The 27,874-nt window shown below is 39.5% G+C and overlaps 3 protein-coding genes across 3 annotated transcripts; all 3 read right to left on the bottom strand.

Annotated features, from left to right (window-relative positions):
• Positions 1-686: 686 nt before the first annotated feature.
• Positions 687-1,567, bottom strand: LOC144709078 (putative transcriptional regulator tpeD). Its single transcript, XM_078582482.1, has 3 exons — positions 1,331-1,567; positions 933-1,259; positions 687-890 (listed from the first exon to the last, which is right to left on the bottom strand). The coding sequence occupies exons 1-3, from the start codon at positions 1,565-1,567 to the stop codon at positions 687-689; spliced, it is 768 nt and encodes a 255-aa protein (XP_078438608.1).
• Positions 1,568-6,362: 4,795 nt separating this feature from the next.
• On the bottom strand, positions 6,363-6,818 carry LOC144709077 (putative transcriptional regulator tpeD). Its single transcript, XM_078582481.1, has 2 exons — positions 6,564-6,818; positions 6,363-6,488 (listed from the first exon to the last, which is right to left on the bottom strand). The coding sequence occupies exons 1-2, from the start codon at positions 6,816-6,818 to the stop codon at positions 6,363-6,365; spliced, it is 381 nt and encodes a 126-aa protein (XP_078438607.1).
• Positions 6,819-22,684: 15,866 nt separating this feature from the next.
• Positions 22,685-25,079, bottom strand: LOC144709531 (Acid phosphatase/vanadium-dependent haloperoxidase-related protein). Its single transcript, XM_078583109.1, has 2 exons — positions 24,481-25,079; positions 22,685-23,048 (listed from the first exon to the last, which is right to left on the bottom strand). The coding sequence occupies exons 1-2, from the start codon at positions 25,009-25,011 to the stop codon at positions 22,887-22,889; spliced, it is 693 nt and encodes a 230-aa protein (XP_078439235.1). The 5' UTR covers positions 25,012-25,079; the 3' UTR covers positions 22,685-22,886.
• Between the last annotated feature and the right edge of the window lie 2,795 nt (positions 25,080-27,874).

Raw genomic sequence — 27,874 nt, 5'->3', positions numbered from 1 at the left:
TACGTGACAATAGCGTTGCCCACCAAAAACATGTGCTCGGCAGGTGCGCTTGTCGCACATACGGACAACATCTCCCTCGTAACGGCAACAAGCAAGGGGAAACGCTTCGCACATGTGCTGGCCCACCAGGATAGTGGAGTGAACACTCCGTCATCAGGCACGACCTCCGTCAGGTATTGGTTGAACTTGTCCCACGCCGTCCTTGCTGCCGCACGTGCCGGTTGGACTTTCCGCATAATGCTCTGACGCCAAGTGTCCAACTCTTTACCTCTTGCGCTCCCTCTACAGCGGCCTCTCCAGGCCCATTTGGCGACATGTCACACGATAACAAGGACCACACATACGCAATGGCTGCCTCTCGAACGCCTGGCTGGAGCATTGCCCCTATGTGGAATGGATCCATCAATACTGCGGTAGTGATTGCCTTATTTGCCCATAAGATCTCGGCGTACTGTGCAAGCTTCCAATGCATTACCTTACAAGCTTCCGCCATGTTGGAACGATTTGTTTCGTGCAATCGTCATACACCTGAGAATAAATGGTCATCTTCAATTTTCTGGATCACTTCCTCCATGTGTGCTTTGAGGCCGTCTATGAGGAACAATACGTCACATATCGCCGGCGTCACTGTCTTGCAAACATGGTATGTGGATACGGTGAAACGACCAAGGATGTGACAAAACTCTTTACTCCCACTCGTCCTTCGACATCTTCGTCGCCAACCCCTTCCATCCAAAAGACTTCGACACTTCATCAATTACATCCCGCTTCTTTACGGCGGCCGCTAGCATAGCGTAGGTGCTATTCCATCGGGTCGGACAGTCTAAGATGACCATGTTGCAGTCCTCAACTTCGGGGTCATCTTCACATGCCTTCCTATAAATTTCTCTCTATTGCGTAGAGCTTTGAATATTGCGCACCAATGTACGCACCTTCGCAACTGCATCACCCAAGCATAGCGGTCGGCGTCCTCCGTTATGGTCGTTCAACGCTGAGAAGATATCTCCAAGCTCGTTGTCCTGGTCATTGGCATAGTGCTCTGCTGTCCTCGTCACGTCGCCTTGTTCGGGCTCCACAACTTGAGCAGAAGGAATGCCGAAGTTTTTTATCGCCACTTGAATGACAATGTTGAGAATGCGCGCGACACAGGGGACGTGCCTTTTGGCGCTAAAGTTCACGTTAGCGATCTTTATCTTCCTCACCATCAAGGCCAACATCCTCTTGTTCGCCGCCGCATTGTCAGTAGTAACGGCGTAGACCTGTGTAAATAACGGTCACCTGTGAATTGAAGAAGTTATTTGAAAAAAATTTTTTGCCGTTGAATGCTAACCTTCGGCCGCAGGCCAAATTCATCTAGAACTTGGAGAACGATGGCCGCCATGTTCTCTCCATCGTGCATATCGACGATCTCTCGAATGGCAAGAACCCGTTCCCGGTACACCCATTTATCGTCAACCCAGTGGACGGTGATGCCCAAGAGGCCAGTATCGTTCTCGGCGGTCCATGCATCTACGGTGAGATAGACGCGGTCCACGCTCTCCCATAGCTTCCTCACATCTTCTTTCATGCGACCATGCATTTGAATGGTCCACAGCTTGATGACCTTCGTAATTGGAGGATCCAAGTTGAGGAGTGTCGCATATCACCACATCTCCTTGAAGGCAACATTATTGACAATGCTCCACTGTGAATCGGTCATGCAGACGAAGTGTGCAATGAAATTCTTTGTTTCCTCCGGCGTATGCACCCTAATCGGTCCTCGTCGGCCTGGCTTGCCCTGCTGTCTGCACTGAAATCTGTCTGATATTCGTGGCTGACTGGGGTCCTCCGACACCTTCCCCTTAAGCTCTGCGTGACGCGCCGGATGGCAAGCTTTGAAATGGCGCCAAAAAACGTTGGTACTTTTGTCGGCCTAGCATTTTATCACTTTACTCTTATTATGTGGGTTCATCTCCCGGCACAATAAGCATGCGCAGTATCCGTCCTCCATACGTTCGAAGTAGTCAATGATGACTGAACGATTCGAACGAGGGTGGCTCTGTACGCCATGAGAAATCCCCGCGTCCGTACGTTCAGGACCCATATATCCAGACCCAGATCTGTCTTGGGTTGGGCCACTTCCTCCGGCTGTGTTCATATTCCGAAGCCATAATTCGATAAGCTGGCTACTATCAATGTAACGAATAAAATAAAAGAGTACTTATGTAGAAAGACAAAAGCGTTGAGGAGAATTGAGGGAATTTAGGAGATTGAGTGACTTTAAGTGGTGGCGAAATTTAGAGAGTGAGAGATGGAGCGTTGAGGAGAATTGAGGGAATTTAGGAGATTGAGTGACTTTAAGTGGTGGAGAAATTTAGAGAGTGAGAGATGGAGCGTTGAGGAGAATTGAGGGAATTTAGGAGATTGAGTGACTTTAAGTGGTGGCGAAATTTAGAGAGTGAGAGATGGAGCGTTGAGGAGAATTGAGGGAATTTAGGAGATTGAGTGACTTTAAGTGGTGGAGAAATTTAGAGAGTGAGAGATGGAGCGTTGAGGAGAATTAAGTGAATTTAGGAGATTGCGTGACTTTAAGTGGTGGAGAAATTTAGAGAGTGAGAGAAAGAGCATTGAGGAAAATTGAGGGAATTTAGGAGATTGAGAGACTTTTAGAGAGTGAGAGAATGAGAATTAAAGAGAATTGGGGGAATTTAGACTTTAGAGAATTTAAAAGGATTGGAGAGATAGAGACTTTTCTGAAATAAGAGAGAGAGATTACGATATTCAAATTTGGGAATGAAGATGATGAGAGATGAGAGAAGAATAGAGAGTGAGAGGTAGAGAACTAGACAGGATTCAGAGAATTCAAGAGAGTTTAGGGAGTGGAAGGAGTAGAAGAAAAGAGAAATGGGAGAATTTTGTGACTTTAGAGAATTTAAGAGGTAGAGATTTTTAGATAGTAATAGAATGAGAAGTTAACATATTCTAATTTGGGAATGAGGAGGACGAGAGACGAGAGAAGAATAGAGAGTGAGAGGTGGAGAACGAGACAGGATTCAGAGAATTCAAGAGAGTTTGAGAGAATTAAGGAGATGGACAATTTTAGGGAGTGGGAGAGAGAGATAGGAACATTAAGGAATTTACTTAGTGAGAGAAAGATAGAGGAAAAATAGAAGGCGAGCGGGAGAGAGGAAGAGAGTGATAAATGATGGAAAGAGAGAAAGAGATATAAATCCGCAGATAGAGAGATAGAAAAGAGAGAATGGTAGATTTTATTTTGAAAAGAAGAGAGATAATGATAGATAAAAGAGAGACAAATGAAGCAAAAGGAAGAGAGATTGATGAATGATGAAATGAGAGAAATCAAGGAGAGAGTATAATATGCATAAAGGGAGAAACATAGAGCTACAGAGAGAATAGAGCAAAAGAGAGATGGAGATAAACAAAGAGAGAATGATGTAGATTGATGAATCGTTGAATGAGAGATTGAGGAGAGAAATTTAGATAATGGGGGAAGGGGAGAGGAGAGATTGAGGATTACCGTGTGCCCTCCGCCGCCGTCCGCTGCCGCCCTTCGCCCCCGCCGTCCACCGTCCGTCGCCGTCCGCTGCCGTCCGTCTGAGCCTTGGCGCCTCCGATGTGGATATCGAAAATACACGGTTGATCGGTTTTCGATATCCACATCCAATATCAAGTACCGTCATCTGTCCCCTTGAGATGGAGATGGATGCCGATATCGAGACGGATACCGGTATCGGATATCGGCACTGTAGCAACCGATATCCGATACCGATATCCAGTATCTGGATATCAAAAAAAATGGATACCAGAAATTTCATTTTCGGTATCCGATACAGCATCTGTCCCGATACCAGCATCTGATACCGGTATCGGGACGGGCAAAGCCTATGGCTTACTGCGGATAACGGTTCTGGACATTATTAGTGTGATAACGATATTGGATGTCAATATCGATAAGAAGATAAAGGATACAATATCTACTATGATATTGGCACGGATGCTGGAATACGAAGATGGTGGATTTGTGTAGGAAAAATGATAGTTATCTATTTTTTGAATAAGAAATCATATTGATTATACGAAGCTGTATAGGAAAAAGCATACTAAATGTTGAAGTATGGATGCCATTTTCGATTATGAGATGATTTTTGGAAAGTCGTTGACTACTTGTTGCGGATAATTGATTACACCATAGACAACAGCTGATGCACATTATAAAGGAATAATGGTAACTTAATGTTCCACGTTGATGTAAAGATGGGGAAGTCAACCAAATATACATTATAAAAGTGAAGATGGTCCTTCAACAACTAAACATAACAAACATCATAGGTTCTCATTCCATAAGCCATCCGTTTCCCCTACCGTCGCTTTCCAGTGATGGATGTTGCCTTTTGTAGATAGTATGAGCGACTTGAAACTCAACAAAGTTAATCATTGCTGATGTGAAATTGTAGTGGGTCCAATAGGTGTGGTCTGCTCATGGCTCATAAAATGGATCACAGCTCACTGAGATGTGCGGCTCTGGTATGGGCTTAGTTGGGTTGAAGCGAAGGCTAATAAGGATTCATATTGTACTGGCATCAATCAATTCTATTTTCTCCGCTGAGAATTGAGGGGCATTGATAGTGTTGTCTTTGATAATTTTGCCAGACCTTCCATTAATATCCATGTCATCTTTAGAGCCATAGCTGATAACGTGCACACTGGAGTCCCATGGTTTCTTCACCAGACATTGAACGAGTAGACGCATACTTTGACGTGGTAGGTGTAGATGTTCTGTTGCTGGTTAATAACCTGACGTCATGGCACCTGTCGTGGCGTAGATAATATTGGTTGTAATACGCACATAAATACTCAAATATAAAGTATAAAGTATCATATGTCAAACATGCTATAGAAAATGCACTTGCACTAAGTGAAGAGTTCTGAAAAAAATGTTTCTCCTTGTCTGGGAAAAGGTTAGATTCGTCTTCACAACACTGCCCACAGACTTCATTGTAAATCCCATGAAATGCAGCATCAGTGGAGTCCTACTGCTCAGAAGCTACCACAATATCTGAAATAAAAGCCATCTCAATTTACCATACATATGTATAACATAACTAAAGATAAATTAGAATCATACCTGATGCATCTGGGTCAACATCAATGTCAACGCCAAGGCCAATGTTGTACCATTTAGTTTTTCCTCCTCGACACCAACACTTTACACAGACAAGTACCTCAGTACTCATCCCCTCCAAATGCGATCTCTCATAAGTGACAACTGCTCTACCGATAGAGAATAAGGCATTGTAATAGAGCTCTTGTAGCAGGCACTGATAGAAATTCACGTGAAATTTTGGATGGTGCTGGATAGACAAGAACACCCTTAGTTCCCCACTAGGCACGTGCAGAGTCACCCCCTCCCTGGTGTGCAGTATGTAAGAATGTCTCCATTTCCTCTAGAGGGGAAACTGGTGAGGTTGTTATTGTACACGGTTCACTGCTAAGGGCCTGATTGACCCAAGGCTTTGATGGCTGTTCCTGTGGGGGCATGGTTATAATGCGTCGGTCATGGAAAGATGCCGGTGTAGTGGGGAGAATTCCACGGACAAAGGATACAGCCTTCAAATATGATACCTCGTCAAACATTGACCCCTTGCGGGGTCAAAATGAGGCACCTAGGACAGCATCATTGTTCCACAATAGCTTCTAATATTTGGCTAGTTTCATCTGCATGGTGACAACTGCAAGCAGCAGTGATGCACGTTCATCCTGTGGTAGTCTCTTGCATGTGAACAACGTGGACTTAACAATCTGCTTCATGACGTCATCCATGTGTCGTGCTAATGCTCGCACGAGGAGGAGGACATTCCCAATGACAGACTCCTTCGACCTGCTAACATGATCGGTTGTGTACGCAAAAGGTCCCAATATGAAGGCAAACTCCTTAAGCAACTCCCATTCATCAAGTGAGATCTTCGTCTGGCTACTCCCTGTCGTGAAGAATGCAGCCCCTGCATCAATCGCATCCCTTTTGGCAATAGCTTCTTCTAGCATCTCGTGTGTGCTACTCCATCATGTTGGGCAGTCAAGAGAGGGTAATATTGGCTTTAATTTATGTGTCCTGCATAAATCAGCATAATATATCCATCGCTTTATTTATTGACATATAGCTCTAACTACTGTTCTCACTTTAGTCACTATGTCCCAAATCGAACTGTTGCGCCGCTGCAATGAGATGTCCTCTTCACCCTCCTCCACGTCTGATTCAGTGTCATACATATCAGCAGTCCTACCGACATCACTCTCCTCCTCAACTATGGGTGCCGCAGTAGGTATAGAGAAGCTCTTCAATGCAGCTTGAACAAAAATATTCACTATGTCTGCGATGCATGGAACGTGTCGCCTAGCACTGAACCTATGCTCCCTCCATGCAGTCTTCTTCCTAATATGGCCATGCTTCTCTTGTTGCTTGATGCGTTATCAGTGGTAACGGCACATAACTGCAATGGAAAGCACATTAAACATTAGAGTGTGCATTGAAAAGTATCAAATACAATAGTCCTAACATTACTCACCTTTGTGTCGAGTCCATACTCTTCAAGCACTTCGGCGAGAATTTCTGCCATAGACTCCCCTTCATGCATTCCACAAAGCTTATGAACGACAAGGACAAGTTCACGATACATCCAACGAGCATCAATCCAAAGAACTATTATGCCAAAAAGTCCAAGGCCATTTTCCACCGTCCAACCATCAGCTCTGATAGCCACACGGTCGACATCTGCTAATATGCAAGTGATCTCTGCCTTCATCCTCTCAAACAACTTCATCGTCCATACCTTGATGACTCGGGCACTCTGCGAGGGTACATCACTCTATGTCACAAATTGCCATGTCTCCTTCCAAGCATCTGTATCTACCCAACGCCATGGCAAGTCTGTGAGACAAACTAGCCGACTAATGACATCCTTGGTCTTTTTCGGTGTTCGACCTCTCAATGGTCGCCTTCCGCCGAAGAGATCTGATGTCCCATCGTTGCATACTAGTGCTGCCCTTCAGCCCATCATATTCTTTTGGATGAACAAATTTGAAATGACGCCAAAAGACGCTTGTACTACTGTCTATTGAGTGCTTAAGATGGACCTCCTTTGTCAAATTCTTCATGTGACAAATTTCACACTCATATGCCGAGTCCCCAACAACTGTGAAGTACTTTAGAATGGGTGATCATTTTTCTCATCCACGGGGCTTCGAGACATCAGCAGTATGTTCTACTGGTAATTCCTCAGATTCTGACTCCTCATCTATTTGAGGAAAAGCGCTCATCTATTTGCTAGGGTGAAGTGTAAGGTGTATATGTAATACTGTAAAGTACAGATGTTAAAAAAATGACCATGAATTGTAAAAATAAAATATCGCCATAAATATGTTTGCAAAAATAACACAGACCGTCTACTAATTCGCACCCTACGACTTGGATATTATAATTTGATGACAATTAATTTGCACCAAATAATAGATGATGCTTTTTCATTAAGGAAACATGTAATGACTGTAAAGAAACCTGCGTCATTTTATGGACAAATAGATGATTCAGTATATGGGTACGTCGGTAAAAGGGAGAGAGTGTGAATGAAGGAAATATAGAATAATTTCAAGATCCTTCAATAAACAATGATGAAATAGATCGATGAAATAAACAATGATGAAACAATGAAATAGATCAATGCATGTGTGGCATATGGACGGCTTACTCTGTATGGATCTGTATGGATCTGTTTACTCTGTAAGGACAAATAGACGGCTTACTTTCTATGGATCAGCTGCTCGACATATAAACAATGAAATAGTTTGATGCATGTGCGGTGACATGCAGTGAAACTTATGAATAATGGAAAAAATATTCATATGTGCAGATCAATGCATGATAAACCATTGTCGGGTGGAGGATAGACCTGAGGCGAGGAGAACCCTTGTCGTCGTATGGATCTGGCGACAGAAACTGCTCGCCATAAAATCACAAATGAAAATTTAACGAGAAAATCAAAGAACGAGAGAGATGGATAGGGATTAAGAGATTGGATGAAGCACTGGGATTGAGCGTTGGGAGCTACCTTCTTCCTTGCTTGCTCTTGGTTCGTCAGCTCAAAGAAGACAACAGCTCATAAGCAAAATCCTGACTCCTGAGCCACTTCCAACTCCTTAGCCACCTCCAGCTCCCCACTTCCAATCCCAAGTCCCCAAGCAAAATCGCAGCTCTCCACTTCCAGTCCCCAAGCAAAATTACAGCTCCCCACTTCCAGTCCCCAGTCCCCAGTTTCCAAACAAAATCGCAGCTCTCCACTTCCAGTCCCCAGTCCCCAGTTTCCAAACAAAATCGCAGCTCTCCACTTCCAGTCCCCAGTCCCCAAACAAAATCGCAGCTCCCCACTTCCAGTCCCCAGTCCCCAAGCAAAATTGTTGCCCTAGTTTGAAACTCCGAGTCAAAATCGAAGTGGGTTTCCGATGGACACACGGATTGGGCCAACAAACTATAAAAACATTGTTTGCCCATTACGAATATCTTCCCCGTTATCCGATATCCGCACACAATATCTGATAACAAAACATGGGAAACTATACTTTCATTAAACAGAGTCGGATAACGGACCCGTAATGGATAACATCCGGATGTTTTCCCGTATTCCGACATTGTTATCTGATAAAAGTTATCATATATCGATTTTACGATAATGCAGATATCGAACGAATGTTGAATGAAACATATTTTGTAATGGATACAAGCACCTAGTTTCGTATCCGTCATCCAAATGGTCGCACCCTACTCTCAACAATCTGATATCCTCTCCATCTAGTCTCCAATTGAAGCATCACTCAAGGTTGAGGAAGAGAGGAAAGAGTCAGGACACTCAAATTGACTCACTTAGCTATCGAATAGTATAATGCCATTAAAGGATTCATAGAGATCCATTTTGTGAACTCTTTCACAAAAATCACCCAGTAAAATATATGATTAAGATTAGTAGAAAAACTAGAAGATAAATTTGTCATCAAATATGACTGGGTAAAATTGGATGAACTTGATTCAAAAAATTTATGCTTTTCATTATTGTAAGGCTATAGAATGCGTCTAAAATAAATAAGTCTAAAGATACATAAATAATTATCCCAGATGATGAATAAACCTTTAATTTTCCATATAAGAAAATTAAAGTTATTAGCTTTGGGATGCATATGAATTTAGGTGGTCCAGTTGGTTATCAATGAGATAAATAATAATAATATTACCATGAACGAGAAAAAATATTTTGGATAGATCTTGTGAAACTCAAGGCTTTTTATAATTTCATAATACCCTCAAGCTCTTAAATTTTTACTTATTTATAGACCTCATATTACTCCAAAACCCCAGATTAATGATGTGAGTTTGATGATATGTAGAACTTCAAGAAGCTTAAGGTAAATTAGGATTTTTTTTAAGGATTGAGAATTTGGGATTTCTAAATATCTTTAAATATCTTAATGAAGATTACATAAAGTTTGGTTGATTAACCTATTATTCATCTAAAAGTTGAATACTAAGGAGAGCTAGAAAATGATAGATTTACTTGATGAATTTTAATAAAAAATATGCTTAATATTTATGCTTTTATGTATTAGATGGTATATCAATACTTAACTATTCATATTTAAAATAACTAATTTTATATGATGAGAGAAATGATGTTAAACCTGGTTGCCATAAAAATGAAAAATTAGATATAAAATCCTGTTATACTATCAGAAATATGTAACTGAAGAACATAAATTCAAATATGGAGTTATTATTTATTCTAAATTATCTGTATAAAAAATTAAAGGGATTTATTAATTTCTTATAATGCCTATGGGAAATCAGATGGTCTGTTGATGTAGTTAAAAGATTTGCGTGCAATTTTTTATCTACATAATTTTTTTGTGGATGATATTTATGGGCCATCATGAGAGTTTTAAAGATTATTTTTCCCTCATATGAAATAAATGGTGAATAAATGTATCTTTTATATATTTTTGAAACATATTAGTTAGTGGAATTTCATATAGTCCATGGTTAGGTGCTTAACTACTTCTCAAGGGGATTCATATTATGTCCATTGCTATAAGTCTTGAACTAAATATAATCCTCTTAATATAATATATGTTTTTTCTGGCTACAAAAATTCATAAAAGTGGTATAATAAAATTCCATAACTTTTACTAAAAAAACATTTATTGAGTACATTACCTTGGAAATTTAACATTGTAAACTTATCAAAGTGTTGTTTATTTTTGTTTAAGAATGAATAATTGAATTGAATTCCAAAGGAGTTGCATTATAGATTTTATTGAGAAAATGCTACAATTGTTTCTTGGATTTCTAGTCGAAGAACCTTTATAAATGCATATGTAAGACTGGAGGAGGAATATGCTTTAAAAAAGTAGGCATACGTTCAAAATTAAAGATGAGACCTAAAATAAAGCTTCAAGCCTTAAATGTGGCAGACATTTTTGTTATTGCCAGACTCAATTACATATAAAATTTTCCCATAGTATAGGAATATTTGAAATTTAGCCATAAAAAGCAATATTGCAATGCACCTTTTTAGACACTCATCATCACCACCTGATCTAGTCACATGGGCTTAGGAAAATGGTTGATCATAGTACCCTCAGAAAAATCCAGCTTTCTTGATTTTTAAAGTTGTTATTAGCAGATCCTCATGTCTTCCCACTAGGAGAGATTAGGCATTCAAGTCATGATATTAGATAAGTACCAATAAAATATGCATATATCTGTTCTAGCATGCATGCTGTTTCTTTGGGCTTTTGTCCATGTATAATATTATTTTATGAAAGATTCGACCTCAAATGACCCTACTCAAGTGTAGTGCATGATTTTTTGGGACAGAGACACATTCATTGTCCCATCCCATGTCCCAAGTTTTAGAGGCTCACTTGAATCGTCTTGTCCATAGTCTTCCCTGTCCCAAATAACTTTGTCCACGTCCCAATTATTTTATGAAAGATTCGACCTTAAATCCTGCTTTGCTTTCCCTCTAGGCTCCCACTCGGCTCCGCCTTGGCTTTCCCTCTCAGCTCCTACGTGGTTTTCACTCTCTGGTTCTTGGCATTCACTTGGCTTTCCCTCTCAGGCTTTTGACTCTCACTTGACTTTCCCTATCGGGCTATTGTCTCCCGTTTGGTTTTCCATCTCGGGCTCTCCCCTCCCCCACAACTTTCCTTCCAGGGCTATCGGCTCCCGCTTAGCTCTCTCTTGATCCTCTCAATCTTAACTCCCAGACCTCGTAGCAGTTGGAAGTCAGACCTTGCTTATCTCGATTCTCAGCCATTGTTTCCTGCCGCTATTTTTATAGGTGAGTATCCATTTTTTGCATTGAGTTTTTATAATTCCATGTATCGGAATCTATAATTTCTAAGTAGAAGTTTCATCCTCTAGGAAGTTAAAAAAAAGAATTGGAGGTAATAATGTAGGTGCATACCCTTCTGTCCATTGTTAACATGAGATTGGTAGGGGAAGAAGCGATACCAAAATATCAGAAGCGATGACAGATTATGACACAAATAATGATAGCAACGACAAGCTATCACTACTTGTGGAATGAGGGTAGAAGAAAACTTAATTAGTTCCACTCAAATTACTCAGAATATGTCACATGTAATGGTAAAGATGACAATATATCATACCTATGGACTGCTGGATATAAAATAACTTAAACAAAATATACCTTAAGATATGCATATACACATTGAGATATATTAGGACGAGAAATTGCTGTCTCAGAACAAACAATCTGAATCAGGAGGCAGATTGAATATAAGAAGGTGACTGAACTGTTGGTTATTTGGGATTTGAAAATACCGTCACATAAATTTATTGGTTGATAATCAATAATATGCATGGAAATTGTGTGCTGTACTTAATCAACATATTCCAAAAATTTTAATTTCTTGCACAGTGGTCAGCATCACTAGATGAATTTAATGGATTCAGACACACTACAGTTCTTGAGTATTTCTTTCATGAGTCAGAGACTCAAGAAAATATGGTACATTAAATTATATTTTGTACTTATGAATATTTTTGAGTTTAATGTTTTTATAACTGCACATAATTCATTTGCCTTACATTCATTAACATAGGAAGTCCATTGCAAGTCTCCAAAATCACGTCCAAATTTAAATGTATATGGTTATATCAACAGCTTAGAACCTGTTCTTCATAATAAATCCTTCGGCTCCTACATAATTTGGATTTCCTTTACAACCTACTAAATAAATGTGGTCGACATGAAAGGATAGACCAATCAACAGTAAGACCCACTAAACATCATCTATAAAATGGTCATTAGAGGGGCGTGTAAGCTTAGAGAATAAAATTTGATTAGAGATGACTGCAACTTTCAATTGATAGATATAAAATGTCAACTGTACCCTCGATGTGCTTCCATAAAATCTGTGATTGCTTCCTACTTGAATCTCACATTGATCTTGCTCCATATTTTAGAGAGTGAAAGGTGGAGAGGGAGGGAGGGATGAAGAAGAATACACAAGATAGAAAATGAACAAGAGCTAGGAGGAGGTATATTCTTTCAAATTGTTATTTCTCATCACCAATTATGCTTATTTGTCTATTGCCATAGATTTCTAATTGTTATTTTTGAATATCTAAAATTTAAACCTTCTTGACTCTAAATTTTTCAATATCTTCTCCTTCAATCACGATATTAAGTAATGGAGTCCACATGGAATTTTGTTATGAGAGCTACGGCTGAAATATAAGACAAATGCCTGGGGATAGAGATTGATTACAAGTTGTCTTGCAACACACGGCATACTTGGTCCAAAATTTTGAACAGGTTCATTGAAAGTGGCCCATATGAGTAACGACATGTTCATTGTCAAGCGCAAAACCTCATGCACAAGGTCATCATCAAGAGAAATAAAGATAAGAACACAAGCATGTTATGTGGCATCATCGAGAACTTTTTGGATTTATTTGTGATAATGATTTACCCTAGAGACTCATCAAGAAGAAGTCCTTCTCGAGATAGCGGTTTTATGGGAAACAAGTGGTGGGGGCATCCCTACTCCAACTGATGAAAATATATGTGGCCGGCAAGCCAATTACACATTCGACATCTCGTTCCATGTTCATTAATACAACATATTCATTATAGTGCACGTGTGATGCTTATAATGAAGTCCATGAATACATGATCGGACTTAGTGAATTATGATGAGATTGTAATACGGAGATCACTAGTCTTTAAGCATGTGTTGTAAACATTCCTAATCGAAGGATATGGGAGGACATTGAAGTATAGCACTATTTAGCCTCACTCATATGATGAGTATGGCTAGTCTCGTAGCCATTCGTGCGGAGACACTAAGGAAATATAGTGGGTTCTCTTTACAGGAAAGAGTTCACTCAATTGATCCGTACAAATCCCTGAATGGTACTATACCGAACTGTGAATTAAATCGATTCATGTCACACTTGTTTAAGTGGTCCTTAGACCCGAAACACTAAAGACGTCTTGTGGACGGATGATTGTACTTTGACTATGGCCAATGAATCTCTAATCATGGGATTCTAAATGGTTTTAGTTTGCGTACATCAAGAAGTTCATGAAGACGATTGAGTGGTCAAGATGGGATTTTCCACCCTTGGTATAAGAGGTGATAACTCAAGGAAGATGATGCGATGAAGTCCTTGGCCAAGGTAGTGAAATATTGGGAGAAGAGTTCTCCAATGATTTTCAAATGTATCAGTACTAACTCGAATGACTGATTAGGGTTTGACCGTTGACCATACCCTAAGTCGTCCAAGGAGCATCAAGTGGATGAGGGATTATATGTACACGGTAACCGATAATGAACAGGTTCCATGAGTGAGTCGATACAGACTCCTTTGTATCTTCTAGGACACGAGGTGTAGCTTGGCAACCCACGTGTTGGAGACTCGACCTATTGATTGGGTTAAATCAATCCGACATTAATTAATCTATATGTTGATATAGCAACTTGGAAGGCCAATAAAGGTTATTGGGCCACTGGAGACATTAACTAGACAGATACATGGGCCTAGAGGGTCACACGCAAATGGTCTTTGGATGTCGGACGATATACTTAAGTTTTGGAGGTTTTCTTAAAATACCCACTTAGTATAAATAGGGGAAGGTCCTGAAATAAATTCACCTAGGCCAGAATTGTTGAGGGCCTTTCCCCTTCTTCTCCCTTCTCCCCACACCCCCTCTCCATCCTCGATGCGATCGGGATGACGTAATGACGACATGTCAAGGAGAAAGAACAGGGCTCATCAATGAAAATGAGGAGATTCAACGTATCGAGGATCACATGGATACGTCTAGAGGCTGCACACTTGAGCAGCTCGACTCGTCTCACTCCAGGATCCAAGAAATCACAGATCCAATCCGTGCAAAGGTACTTCATTTCATGATTTCAATGATGCCGGTATGATTTTGCAAAAGTCTTCCGCTGCATGTCGTTTTAATTTGTTCATCCATGTCAAGGCCTCTAGAACCCAACAAAAGTGACAACATAAAGGATGTAAAGAGAACTAAAAGGAAAACTGGTGATCATGTTTGTTGATGTCCAAAATATCTCTCAAAATATCTTGGGCATCCTGAAACAACATCACCTCATTAGGTGTCAAGGTCAACTTGGTTGACACTGAGTGGAAGTTCTCTGAGCTGCTTCTTGGACTCTGACAAATCAAAGGATCACATAGCAGTGCAAACTTAGCATGGGGTCAAATATTTGCACCATTATTACGAATAATGCACCGAATAGCATAACCATGTTAGCTGTCATTATGGATTCATTGAAGACCTTCAATCCATAGTTTAGTATGGCATGTTACTTAGCTTTCATCACCAAGTCCTCAACCCCTTAGTATAGGCCTGAGTTAAGTTATTCATAATTTGAAGATGCCGAGGACTGGTGTCCTACACCTACGAGACCAAATTATACACACATTGCCCAACATTGAACAATCATTTAAATCACCTATGGATGACATTACAACATCTAAACTTGTGTCTTTAGGAGCGCCCATGGCTTGAGTGAGAGCCATCATCATGAATGCCATTTGGGGTCTTATGTAGACAATTGAAAAATATGTCAAACTTTGCCAAAAGTTTGGAATGATGAATTAAAACAAAATAGTGGTTGACTACCCAATGGTTCTCTTTCCAAGAGAGAACCTTTCAAAGAAAAAAAATGCTAAAAATATGGCTTGACGGTTCATCTCAACATTGACGAAGGAATAGGGGACTTATTTGAGTGACTAGACCATGTTTGATGAATATGTGGCATCCTTCGCCCATTGTTTTTTACTTAATACATAACTTACCTATCACTAAAGTCACAACATTAGTCGCCATCATCAGAACCCACCTTGTAGATGCTATGTATAATTCAAGGAAATTATTTACATTAGAGTAGAGGAGTGCATTATGAGAAACATGCATGTGAAGGTCATGCACTATGAAATCTTGCTTTGGGGCAAACAGTCCTTTACCAGTTCGACTATCTTGGATCCATTTAAAAAATTAGAGGCAGTGGACCCACCATTAGAGCCATATGTGCTATCATATCTTTGCAATCTCTTGGAATATATATCAGATCCAAATGGATGGGTTGACGAGTATGAGCACAGACTAGTGTTACAAGGTTGACGACCATTGTATTATGTCTAGATGCTTATTTATGCAACCGAACCATTGTTATTGACCACACTCATTGCCCAACATCCCATGCTGCGAGAAAGAAGATACCCTCTTGAGATAGTGGAAGGAGATTGGCTTACGATACTTTCCCAAGTTATCCAAAATTGTACTTGAGTTTCTTTCCATGAGCCACATAAGAGTTTGGGTTTTACAGGCCTTGATATGGATCAAAAAACCAAAACATTCCACAACGGAACACTTAAACGGAAATGTAATGACATTGATAGAACATTAAAATGAAGATTTTATGCACGGATCACATCCATGATTTCTTGGATTCTTGAGTGAGACAAGTCGAGCTACTCATGTGTGCAGCCTCTAGATGTCCACACGATCCATGGCATGTCAAATCCCCTCCTTCCTCCTTGCAAACTTTGCTCACCCTCTACCGTCGTCATTACGCCATCTCGATCGTATCAAGAGAGGAGTGGAGGTTGTAGGAAGGGTAATAAGGGGAACACCCCTTGAGCAATTCTAACCTGGGCGAGTTTCATTCAAGGCCTTCCCCTATTTATACTAAGTTGGTATTTTTGATAAAACCCCCAAAACTTAAGTATATCTTCCGACATTCGAAAGACCATCTGTGTGTGACCCTCTAGGCCCATGTATCAATCCAGTTAATGACTCGAGCAGCCCAATAACCTTTATTGGACTTTCAAAATTAATTAACTAAATCATCATTTAGATCAATTAATGTATTATCAATTTAACCCAATTGATAGGTTGAGTCTCCAACACATAGGGTTCCAAGCTATACCTCGTCCTCTAGAAGATACAAAGGAGTGTGTATCGACTCACTCATGGAACATGTTCATCATCGGCTACCGTGTATATATAGTCAAAGTAAAATTGTTCATCCATAAGACGTCATTTGTGTCTCATGCCTAAGGACCACTTACACAACCATGAGGTGATGCAACTTGATTGTCAATTTAGTATAATACCACTCATGGATTCAGACAGATCAACGTAATGAACTCTTACCACTAAAGAGCACCCACTATCTATCCTTAGTGTCTCCACACTAATGGCTATCGTTTACGCTAGGGTTCGCCATTTTTTACCGAATTTACAGGTAGAACACCGGAGCAAACAAAAGCAGAGATATTAGATCTCATCATTAGTACTGATATGCCATTCTCGATTATTGAACATCCAACATTCAAAAAAATGTGTAAGTACTTTGCACAATGTACTTTGAAGCTTCCAAGTGCCAAGACAATTCGGCATGTAGTGGATGAAAGATTTGAAGAAGAGAAATCACAGTTTAAAGGGGAGCTTAGCCGGGTTGAAAAAGTCTCACTTACACTGGACACTTGGACTACCACCAATCGTGTGGCTATTTTTGGGATGACAATTCATTGGATTGATGCCGAATGGAACCTCCGTGAACGAGTTCTAGGTGTAAAGCAATTAATTGGATCACATGAGGGCTCATACTTAGCAGAGATATTACACTTAGTTTTGGAATATTAAAATTTGACTCACAAGGTGATTGATGTTTTCTTAGCTTTTTCCTCTTAATCACTAAATAATTAACACTATTTTTTCTCCTTTTATAGGTATTTTCCATCACAACTAATAATGCTAGTAATAATAGTACAATAGTTGCAACCTTAGAAATGCTATTAAAGGATACTGACACCAAGTTCAACAAGCAACACCATTTTTTTGAATGTTTATGGTAATTAGGTATTTAATTATGGTAAAACTTTTATTTCATTGATTTTTGAAAGTTATTCTTTTAAAATGTATAAAAGTGCTTTTTTACTGATATTTAGGTGCCAAAAATATAATTGAAGAGGGTACTGAGCAACATGAAAGTACAATTGAAGAAAACATTCCAAGGTCATTCAAAGATATTCTCTATAGACTTCGAAAACTAGTCATTGCTGTTGGAGCTTCACGGCAACGACTTCACCACTACCAAAATATATGTGAGAAATTGGGCATGGAAAGCTGTAATCTACTCATTGAAGTTGTCCCTACAAGATGGAACTCAACATATGATATGATTGAGGCAGTTTGGGAAAAAAGAAGAGTATTAGAGAAGATGGCGAGTGACTATCTATGCACCAACAAAGTGAACTTTTCCATCACAAATGAAGAGTGGGATCTCCTAAAACTTTTTTCAGGTGAACTTCAAGATTTTCATGACATAACTGAGGTAATTTCAAAGTCCAAGTCTGTTACATCATCAACAGTTTTAAGAACTTACAAATTTCTATCAAGAAAATTGCAAGCATCAATTGAAGGTCTAGACAACCCTCTTCAAAGTGAAGTAAGGGTACCCCTAAGCTCTGAACAATCAAGGTCTCTTAAAAGTGCATATGTTGCCATGAAGGATAAATTACTAGAGTATGAGGTTCTCTCAAAGACTAAGCCTATGCTGTATATTGCTACAATGCTCGACCCAAAAATGAAGTTTGCATTTATTCCAATAAGTGAGCAGATATCTATCATTCAGTATGTACTTAGGTTGCTTGAAACTACTTTGTTGACTTCAAATCCACATTCAATTGTTGAAGATAGACCTGTTCCAAGTGCCAAATGATCAAAGGTAAATACTGCGGTGATGGAGCCAGAGCAAACAAACACAACAATGGTACCAACATCTACTAGAGAAGAAGTGGAAGGTTATCTAAGTGAACATCGCATTGGTGCTGAGGATGATTCACTTGAATGGTGGCATCATATTGGATCTAAAAAATACCCACATCTTGGTATCCTTGAAAAATAGTTCTCATCAATCTGTGCATCAAGCGCTCCATCGAAGCGTCTTTTTTCTGCAGGGCAAGGAACTGTGACATTTAAAAGAGGAAGGTTATCAGCAGAAACAATATCAATTCTTATGACTATGAAATGTTGGGCTCGTGATGACCATGTGGATTATGAGGTAATAGAATCTGAAGCAGACGATGATGTAGAAGAACTGAAATGAGTCATATTTTATATGTTTAAGGTGGCATTCTTATCTTTTTGATTTGTATCATCTTACTCATATATTATGATGCTTTTGTATTATTTTTACAGGTTAAGAAGATAGATCATGATGCATGGCTCGAAGCGATGTAATGTCACATTGGAGTCAAAGCAAGAAAAGTTAGGAGCATGCAAATATAAGGAGCCACGTGTTGTGGGATCTCTTAGAACAAAAACTTAGCATATTTAACAACTCAATAACTTATCTGAATTTAGTACATTTTTCCTTTTGAAAATTTCAAATAAAGAACTCTTAAAAATTTTACATGAATCTTCTTTGATTTGTGATGAATCAATAGTGAAAATGGTTTAATCACATTCTGTTGAGGTTTTTTTGTTTTAATGTACACTAAATTACATTAACATCATGAATTTATAATTAAGAATCTAATTTATAATTAGAGCTTAAAATATTTTAAGATTATGTTTTTTAAATGTGTTAAAACTATAAAATAAACTAGAATAATCATAAAGTACTTGGGAGTATGAAAAATGTTTTTTAAAGTTTCTGAAAATAGTTTTAAAGTATTAAAATGTTATTTTAATACTTTAAAATATTTTAAAAGGTCATTTCATATTTAACGTATGTTGAAATTATTTTCAGAAGCCTTAGAAATATTTTTAAATACTTTAAAAATATTATAAACATTTTTCTGAGTTTTTTAAACAATTAAAAGTATTTTAAATAGTGAAAAATTGACTCCTAAATAAATTTCTGGCATTTTAGTTCATTTAAGAAGGGCCCAATAAGGCCTAAATGGGCGGAGCCCATTAGCCTTAGTGGCGGACCCGACGGGCGGATTTAACCAGTTAAATCCGAGGTCGGGTCCGCTACTAAAGTTTGAATTAAAAATATATATATATATATAGAAATAATTTCAAAAATATAATTTCAAAAGTCAGAGAACGAGATTTGAACCCAAGAGCTCCGCCTCAGTAATGAAGCGATTTACCACTGCGCCAGAAGTCATCTCTTAGTGTAGAAATAAATTATTTATATATATTGTACTTTGGACCCGAAAAATCGAATTAGGAAATTCGATTTATTCCAAAGGTCGGGTCCGACGGTTGACTTTCCAAAATCATTTCTTATTTCTAAAAATCGTATTTTTTCTGACTTTTGAAATTCCTATATTAAACCTAACTACTTTAATTAGCATTAATTACTATAATTAATTTTTTAATTAAGGAAACTTTCTATAGAACTTTGAAAAAATCATAAAAAATTAATTACAGCTCCTTTTGAGCTCGAATTTTTTTTGAAATTCTCAGAAAATTACAATCTACCCCTCTACCCCTATAAATACCCCTTCAGAGCAAGGGTTGATGTATCCTCTTTGAAAACCATCTCTCTTGAGCTCTTTGTGTGTGAAGAAAGTGCTCCTCTTTGTGAAGTTCTTTCCCTGCAATTGGTGTGGCTGTGCATCTCTACTCATAAGCGAAGTTTTTCATTTTGATCATTCACTCATTTAGTGAAAAGGTTGATAGATTCCTTCACAATCATAGTCTTAGTGGTGATTTTTCATATAGTCTTGTGAAGGATAGTGGAATTTTGATCTTGATCTTTTGAAAGAAATATTTGAAGTTGATTTCTGTGATCTGAGAGAGATTTTTGATAGTAATTTGATCTGAGATTGAAAGAAGATTTGATTCTTGTGCTTGTGATATTATCATATACTCATCCATCATTGAGTGCGGTGATTGACTGTTGAATAAATCACTGGGAGTGGCATTGTTTTCCTTTTTACTAATCTGAGCAGGTGAAGAAGATTCAGAAGGCGGGGAGGTGACGTGGGTGGCATCAAGGACGCGATGGTGACGAGAGAAGTAGGCGTACGAGGAAGTGCTCGTGACGGTCTACCCGAAGGCGTTTGGGGTTGAAGCTCGTGCACCAGGGAACGAGAAGTGCCACCAGAAGACTCCTCAACAACTCTGTAAGTTGGGTGAGGGTACCTTACAAGGGAGGATCCTTGATAAGGATATACTGAGTCCAAAAGTTTGGACTCGAAGGGGGACCTTGGATTGACTCGATCACTTAGCGGATCGAGGAACCAAGTAAACTTGGTGTCTTAGAGAAAGGAGGTGAGAGTTAAAACAAGGAATCATTAAAAGGTATTTAGATAATATAAAATCAGAAAAGCTAATTCACCCCCCCTCTTAGCTTCCAACACATTCTAAAGTTTATTGACTCACTTTTTAATTAAGCAGTTTACCTATATTTTGATTTTAATTTTTTAACTTTGATCTTGATTTTGGGTTTGTATTCATGACCGAACTATAGGTTTTACCGAACCGAACCGATCTTGGACCGAACCAAGACCGTGCCAAAGTTTAGGTATAGGTTTAGGTTTTTCCAAAAAACTGGTACCGAGACTGACACTATCATTCCCTAGTTTCTGCCATATTCATCATATGATTGAGGCTAGATAGTGCTATTCTATGCAGATTCTTTGATGTCCTTCTCGAGTATCTTTCAAATAGAAATATTTCGAACACATGCTTAAATTCTAGTGATCTTCGTATTACGATCTCATCATAATTCACTAAGTCTGATCATGTATTCGTGGACTTCATTATAGGTGTCACATGTGCACTATAATGAATATGTTCTATTAATGAACATGGAGTGAGATATGTAATGTGTGATTGATTTTTTGGCCACATATATTTCCATCAAAGAGCACCATTGGAGTGACTATTCTCTGTTGGACGAGGCATCATCACATATCAAAAATCACATCTTGATGGAGAGAGCATTGAGGTGTTGATTAGGTCATGAGCATGTCTTTGTTGTCTCAACTAGTGCTCCTTAGACTCTCAAAGATGATGATGACAAAGATGAGGAGATTTTATGAGCTGGTAAGTTATGTCTAATCACTTTATTTCATTTAACCAACCATATTTCCTACAAAGGCTAATTTTTACTCCATCTAACATAATGATCAAAGAGAGGCACTAAAGAGGCACAATATGGGATGCAAGACACACCTTCAAACTTATCTAAGGTTGTGTCTTGCTTTTTATTCCTTTATGTCTTGTTTCTGCACAAATAGTGTTGGTATTTCAAAACAAAACATGTCTTTACTTTTTATCCCTCCACCTTAACCTATCCTCTTTCAAAACTGTACAAATATATTTTGTTCCATGTTTTGTTTCATTCTCTTTACCTCATTCTTGATAAGTACATCTTTGCTCTCAATTTGTCTGACTTTAGCTCATTCTATAGATAACTATATCCCTCTCCCTATTGATTAGTCTCTAGGTCTCATTCTGTCTCTCTAACTCTCTGCACCTTTATTTAGCTTCTTCCAATTCTAACAACTCTCATCTTCTCATACTGATTTATTGGCACTAACTCAGCTGCAGTTGAGCTGCAGCTGCTATTTATATATGTGCCTTTTTTCTCTCTCTACTTCAGCCTTTATATGTATCGGTTCCCTCTCACTCTCAAATTTTCTATTTCTCTCCATTTTCCTCTATCAGTTTCCATTTATGTCAATATGGCTTATCCATAGACGTTTAAATCTCTATCAATCTCAATTTTCTTTTCTCTCTACTTATTTCTCTTTAACTTCCAAATCTCCCCTTTTATCTCTAAGCATTTAGCTCTCATCTCAGAAAACCAGGTCAACCTATTCATTCCATAGCTCTTTACGGTATACTTCTTTCACTACCTCCCTTTTTCAATTCATCTCCTTTATCCTTCTTTCTTCGTCCTTTTTCTAACGTCCGCTGTCTCAGGTTAACTATCACTGCTTAGACAATAATTCTCGAAAATAAAGTGGATTTTTCATCATTTTTTAATCGCCATCCGAGGCCCCTCTCACATAAACATATTTTTGTCATACGGTAAAAAGCCGTCCCATCCGCGTCGTGCACTAAAAAAAGCGAGTGGTCACAAGAACAATCTTGAACAGTTAATATAAATCGAATACCGCCCTGTGCACCTCCCCCTTTATCTTTTTTCTTGTATTAGTCTTGATGGACGACAATAAGATACAAAATGCATGCAATCTCTGAGCCTATCATAGCGGTCACAATGATACAGAGCTCGCTTCCAGGACTTCAAACGCCCATTTGCACTTAAAAATACGTCATCCAAGACTTAGAACTTAGGAATTCCCTTCAGGCGATGATGACTCTTCCCTGGCATATGAAGAAGGCAACCAAGATCCCAAGCAGAGCTCCGGCGACCACCTGAGATGGCGTGTGGCCAAGCAGCTCCTTGAGCTTTCTCTTGCTGATGGGATGCCCTTGAAAGAGGTCCTGGATTATCATGTTCAGCACCTACAGCAGATCCAAGCTATAACTTTAACTGGGGCTCTCTCAAAATTTAACTCTAGCTTCATTCAAGGAAACATCTGTCCTGCCCTTCAAAATAAAGAATTTTGAAGAGTTTTTGTGGGGAAGAGGCCTGAAAATGGCTATAAAATCTTGGGCAGAGGCCCAAAGTTGACAAAGAACTAGTAGAACGAGGATGAAACGTGCCGAGCTATTGGTTAATCTTCTGAGACTTCTGTAACTCTTATTCAAATTCCACTTTCTCTTCCCCGAATATTTAGTTTGATTATGAATCCTTTTTACGATTGCATCCCAAAAAAAAAAAAGAAGAGAAAGAACGAGTAGAAGAGATCACTGGGTTATGTAAATACGAAAAAACGATGAAAATTGATGATAAAGGAGTAGTTTTGGCATGAAAAAAGAACGAAATCCCATTACACCACTCCGTTCCGTCATCCTCTGCGTTAGGGATAGGAACGGAACGAAACGACAATCCATGTAATAGGAATGACATAACGGAAGGCGCGTTCAGCCCCGTTCCGTCTGTCTCAATGTCGTCCGTCGTCCGTCCCTCGAACCTCACAAATTTGGGAACAAAGATGTGGACTTTATGGAGAGAGAGAGAGAGAGATGGACAACAAGATGGAGAAAGACGAGAGGGAGAAAGACATAAGAGAGAGGAGCGAAAGACATAAGAGATAGAGAGAGATGAGCAAAGAGAGGGAGAGAGAGATAAGAAAGAGAGATGAGAGAGAGAGATAAGATTGGGATGGGAGAGGGATATAAGAGAGAGATAGGAGGGAGGAGCGAGAGACATAAGAGATGGAGAGAGAGATATAAGCGAGAGATTAGAAAGAGAGATGAGAGAGAGAGATAAGATTGGGATGGGAGAGAGATATAAGAGAGAGATAAGAGAGAGGAGCGAGAGACATAAGAGAGAGAGATGAGCAACGAGAGGGAGAGAGAGACATTCGAGAGATATAAGAAAGAGAGATGAGAGAGAGATAAGATTGTGATGGGAGAGAGATATAAGAGAGACGCGAGAGAAATAAGACAGAGATGAGAGAGAGACATAAGAGAGGGATAAGAGAGAGATGAGGGAGAGAAATAAGAGAGAGAGATGTGCGACTAGAGGGAGAGAGAGACAAGAAAGCTAGACATAAGCGAGAGAGAAGAGCGAGAGAAATAAGAGACAGAGATGAGCGAGAGACATAAGAGACATGATCGAGAGACGAGCGTGAGACATAAGAGACATGATCGAGAGACGAGCGTGAGACATAAGAGACAAAGATGGGGGAGAGACATTAGATAGAGACACATAAGCGAGAAACATAAGAGAGAGAGGTGAAGGAGAGACGCAAGGGAAAGAGAGAGAGACACGAGAAAGAGAGACATAAGAGAGATAGACAGACAGAGAGAGAGAGAGAGATGGACTAACCTCGGCCTGAATCCCAGCATGCCGGCGCACGCCGATGGCGTCGTACATGACGATGAGGCTGAACCCGAGGCAGACGGGGAAGAGCGCGTCTCTCGCGCCATGGCAGAGCGCCACCGCCGCCGTCAACGCCGTGCACAAGGCCGAATGAGAAGACGGCATCCCCCCGCAACTGAACAACATCCTCAAATCCCACCTTCTCTCCACCACGAAGGTCAGAAAGAACTTCGCCGTCTGAGCCACGGCCCACCCCACCAGCCCAGACAAGAACGTCGGATTCCCCGCCAGATCGCCCACGAACGGGCTCGCCTGGGCGCTCGTCAGCACCGCCGCCGTCGTGCTCAGCAGCAGCGTGCCGAGATCACCGCACCGGATCACATCTCCGCCGTCGGTTTTGCCGTTGACGGCCGGGATCGGACGAGAGCTTATCGCTGGTACTCTGGCCTGGGCTTGGCTTGGAGAAGAGTTTGCCTTTGAGGTGCAGTTAAGAGGACATAACCTTGCGCAGGACTTCACCAGCGTGATGGGTTCCATGGGAGCTCTGCATCCCAGTGGAAGAAATGGGAAAGAATAGAGGCCGGTTGGAGGATGGAGAGAGATCGGTTCTTCCTGCATTAAATAATTCCAGACCCGTGTTATGAGGAGTTGTCCAAAGTGGCCTCCGAGAGGGGATTTTCACTGGTTATCCGCTTGCTGTGCCCCCCAGTTTTTTGTTGTAAATGAGGGTATTGTTGGCATTGAGAGAAAGGAACGGAGAGGAATCAAAATGGTAGCTGCCAGATGCTTCTCTGGAAATGTCCGGGCATATATTCGGATAATCCTGGGATCCGTTAAGCACGGTGTACCGTGTTTTTTCTTATAGCCCTTTGCGGACACAGAGAGAGAAGAGAAGAGGGAGAGAGAGACAGAGAAGAGGGAGAGAGACAGATGAGAGGGAGAGCAGAACAATGGATTTTGAATATGATTGCATTGATGATAATCTGCTATTGTTTAGTTACACTAATTCATATTTATATTGATTCAATAAGTGGTTAGTTTTGGTTGGATTATGTCATTCATAATAATGGGGTCAATTTGTGGTTAAGTGCTAATTATGACTTTCTGGTTTTATATTTAATCTTAGATGCCATAAGTTTTTCAATATCAAATTAACCACACAGTTAGCTGTCTGTTGAAATCCTATTAATATGTAGTTAGGATTGTTCTGGTTGGTTGCCTTGAGAGGTACATGTAATTAGACTTTTGGTCCATTAGTTTTTGTGCTTATGTTGTTTATATATTCTTCATACCCTCCCATAAGCTCTTGGTTGGCTGGGAGACTTTAAGCTTGTATTTGATGAATTGGGACTACAGCTTGGAATGAGGTTTGGTGAGAAAATTAGCAAGTTGATGTTGACTGCTGTTAGCTACTGGGTTGTAGGACCTTGATCTGGATGAAAACTTGGAACCATTCACAATGAAAGAATTTGAGCAAAATGAAAAATACATCAATAAAATTCATGAAATATATCACCTGGGCACGAATCACATTCGTAATTTCTTGGATCATCAAGTGAGACATGTCAAGCTACTAATATGTGCAGCCTCTAGGCATATCATGTGATACTTGACCCATCAATTCTCCTCCTTCACCTTGACGAGCTCCATTCATGCTTTATCGTCATTACGCTGTCTTGATCTTATCGGGATTGGAGATGGGCAAAGGGGAGTAGGGAGAAGAAGGGAAGAGCCCTGAAAAATTCTGGCCAAGGTGAATTTGGTTAGGGTCTTCCCTTATTTATACTGAGTATTTTTTATAAAATCCCCAAGTTTTAGGTATATCTTCTGACGTCTAATCGATAATTTACATGTGACCCTATAGGTCCATGTATTAGCCTAGTTAATTTATATCATCATATATATTAATTAATGACAGATCGATCTAACCCAATCGATATAATGAGTCTCCATCCCATGGGGTACCAAGCTACATCTTGCGCTTTAAAAGATACAAAGCAATGTGTGTCAACCTACTCATGGAATCCTTTTGTCATCGTTCTCCATGTATGTAAAGTCACTCATCCACTTGACGCTTCTGGGACACATTAGGATATGGTCATCTGAGTTAGTAAAAATGTGTGTGAAAATCATCAGAGAACTCTTCTCTGATATTTGAATGCCTTAGCTAAGGACTTCATTTTCCTTAAGGTGTCTATTCTTATCCCAAGGGTGGAGGACCCCATATTAATCACTCAATCAGTTTCATGAATTTCTCAATGCACCCTAACTAAAACTAATTAGAATCCCATGATTAAGAACTCCTACGTCATAGTCAAAGTACAACTACTCATCCATAAGCCGTCTTTGGTGTCTTAGGTTTAAGGACCACTTACACAACCGTAAGGTGGAGCAACTTGCTCAACAATTTAGTATAATACCACTCAGGAATTCATACAGATCAATTCAGTGAACTCTTTCCACTACAAATCACCCACTATATGTCCTTAGCGTCTCCACACTAATGGCTATGGGACCTGCCATACTTGTCATATGAGTGAGGCTAGAGAGTGCTATTTTATTCATATACTTTGATGTACATATTACGATCTAATCATAATTCACTAAATCCTATCATATATTCATGGAGTTCATTATAAGCATCACACATGCACTATAATGAATACCATCTATTAATGAACATGGAACGAGATATGGAATATGTGATTGGCTTGTTGGCCACATATTTTTCCATTACTAGCTGAAGATGATTGCGACTTGAATGAGCCTTTTGGAAACCAATTTCAGGACAAAGTGGTACTGAGTTTTAGGTATGCATGTAACACTAGATTTACCATGAGATAAGTCACTCCAATGCCATTTGAATGAAATAATGCCTATGATGTGGGAAGATGTGTAATTTTTTGGGCATTCATATGAGGTGAATGATTTAAGTTGTTGTGTGGGTTGACACCTAGTAGTACATCTTGGTGTTTGAGTGGGAAATGTTATAGTGTTTCATTGAACTCCATGAAATGGAACTATTTGATAGAAAAATGAGATAGCCACTTGTTTAGCTTGTGTCAGGCAGTCTTCTTGCATAATATGCACTGCTACATGTGAATAAGTTGTTGATGTAATAGTTATCACATGTGATTAAGTATCCACGTGCATTACTACATCAAAATCCAATACTTTGAAGCTTTACTTGTGACCAAGTACTTAATTATGTGAGTATACCAAAGTGTTCCCCGTACCTAAATCTCCACAATCAGATCAAGAAAAATGAATCTATGATTGACCTCTATGATTCCACAATCAATGTAGACAGATGTTCTGCCACCACATTTTCACAGGCAGATCATATCTAGTCGGTAATAATACCATCTCATAAGTCCTATTTTAGCTTCCCTTTTTACTC

Source organism: Wolffia australiana, chromosome 11 (genome assembly GCF_029677425.1).
Source record: "Wolffia australiana isolate 7733 chromosome 11, ASM2967742v1".
Taxonomy (NCBI): Eukaryota; Viridiplantae; Streptophyta; class Magnoliopsida; order Alismatales; family Araceae; genus Wolffia; species Wolffia australiana.
This window is presented reverse-complemented; position numbering and strand designations above follow the sequence as displayed.